General features: G+C 60.6%; 1 protein-coding gene across 1 annotated transcript; it reads right to left on the bottom strand.

Moving 5' to 3' along the window:
* Positions 1-490: 490 nt before the first annotated feature.
* On the bottom strand, positions 491-1178 carry MRPL16 (mitochondrial ribosomal protein L16; the record flags this gene model as incomplete). Its single annotated transcript, XM_031061525.1, is given in 3 exon segments — positions 491-870; positions 872-1020; positions 1113-1178. Coding segments are annotated over 3 exon segments (540 nt in total), but the record flags the coding sequence as incomplete, so codon positions are not given.
* Positions 1179-1181: the final 3 nt, after the last annotated feature.

Genomic DNA, 1181 nt, shown 5'->3' with positions numbered 1-1181 from the left:
CAGGGCTCTGCCTTGCCGGGGCGGCCGGAGGAGCCTCTCCCTGTGCTTGGAGCTCCTTGGATGTGCAGCCACCCATGCTGGAGCCTTCCTCCTCAATAAAGAGCTCACCCACACTCTGCCTCCCGGCTCTGACCTGATCCATGGGTCCCTCACGATGCTCCCAGCCCTAAAATCCACTTCAGGATAGAGAGCCTCATGTTTCAAACCCTGATCCATGGATCCCTCAGGATGCTCCCAGCCCTAAAATCCACTTCAGGATAGAGAGCCTCATCCCCCAAACCCTGATCCATGGATCCCCCAAACAGCTCCATGTTTCCAGCTCCAAACCCCACCTTGGGATAAAGATCCTCATCCCCCAAACCCTGATCCATGGATCCGTCAAGATGCTCCCAGCCCTAAAATCCACTTCAGGATAGAGAGCCTCATGCTTCAAACCCCAATCCATTTATCTCCCAGCCCTGCGTTCCCAGCTCCAAAACCCACTCCAGGCTCTTGTGGAAAACTTTAATCCCAAAAGGATTAATCCCATCCCATCCAGCCGCTCCTCACACCCTGTGCTTCAGGAAAAACTTGCCCCAGTAGCGTCCCTTGAGCTGCAGGTCGTAGGGGCTCAGGTACTTCCTCATCCCCAACATATTGGAGGTCACCACACGCTCGAAAGTCCAGGGGTTTTGGTTGTCCAGCCTCCTCTGCTCCTCCTCCCGCCGCATCTCCTGGAGGCTCTCCCGGCTGACGGCCACGGCCGGGAAGGGCAATTTCTGGGCCACGCGGTCGAGGAAGGGCCGCACCTCCCCGAACTCGCAGCGCCCGCCCACCTCCACCACCAGCCTGCCGCTCTTCACCGCCGTCACGTAGCGGTCGATGGGGCCCCATCCGGTTCCCCATGCTTTTCCTCGTCACCGACTTGTAGGGGGCGGGCACTCGCCACACGGCGAACATGGATTTGGGATCGATGCTGCGCCCGATGGTCAGGCGGATCATCTCGAAGTGGCCCCAGTGCAGGTACCCCCCGCCCAAAGCCTGTGGGGGGACACGGTGGGACAGCTCAGGGACACGCAATCCCGGCCTCTGGAACAATCCCACCGCTCCGTTCCGTGCCTGTTCCCGCTCACCAGGATGCCGTACTGCCCCTCCGTGAAGTCGGTGGCCACCTGGGACGGGCCGCGGATGTCACGGAGCCG

Source organism: Geospiza fortis, unplaced genomic scaffold (genome assembly GCF_000277835.1).
Source record: "Geospiza fortis unplaced genomic scaffold, GeoFor_1.0 scaffold450, whole genome shotgun sequence".
In the NCBI taxonomy this organism is placed as follows: Eukaryota; Metazoa; Chordata; class Aves; order Passeriformes; family Thraupidae; genus Geospiza; species Geospiza fortis.
Note: the sequence above shows the minus strand (reverse complement) of the source record. Positions and strands in the feature narration are given on the sequence as shown.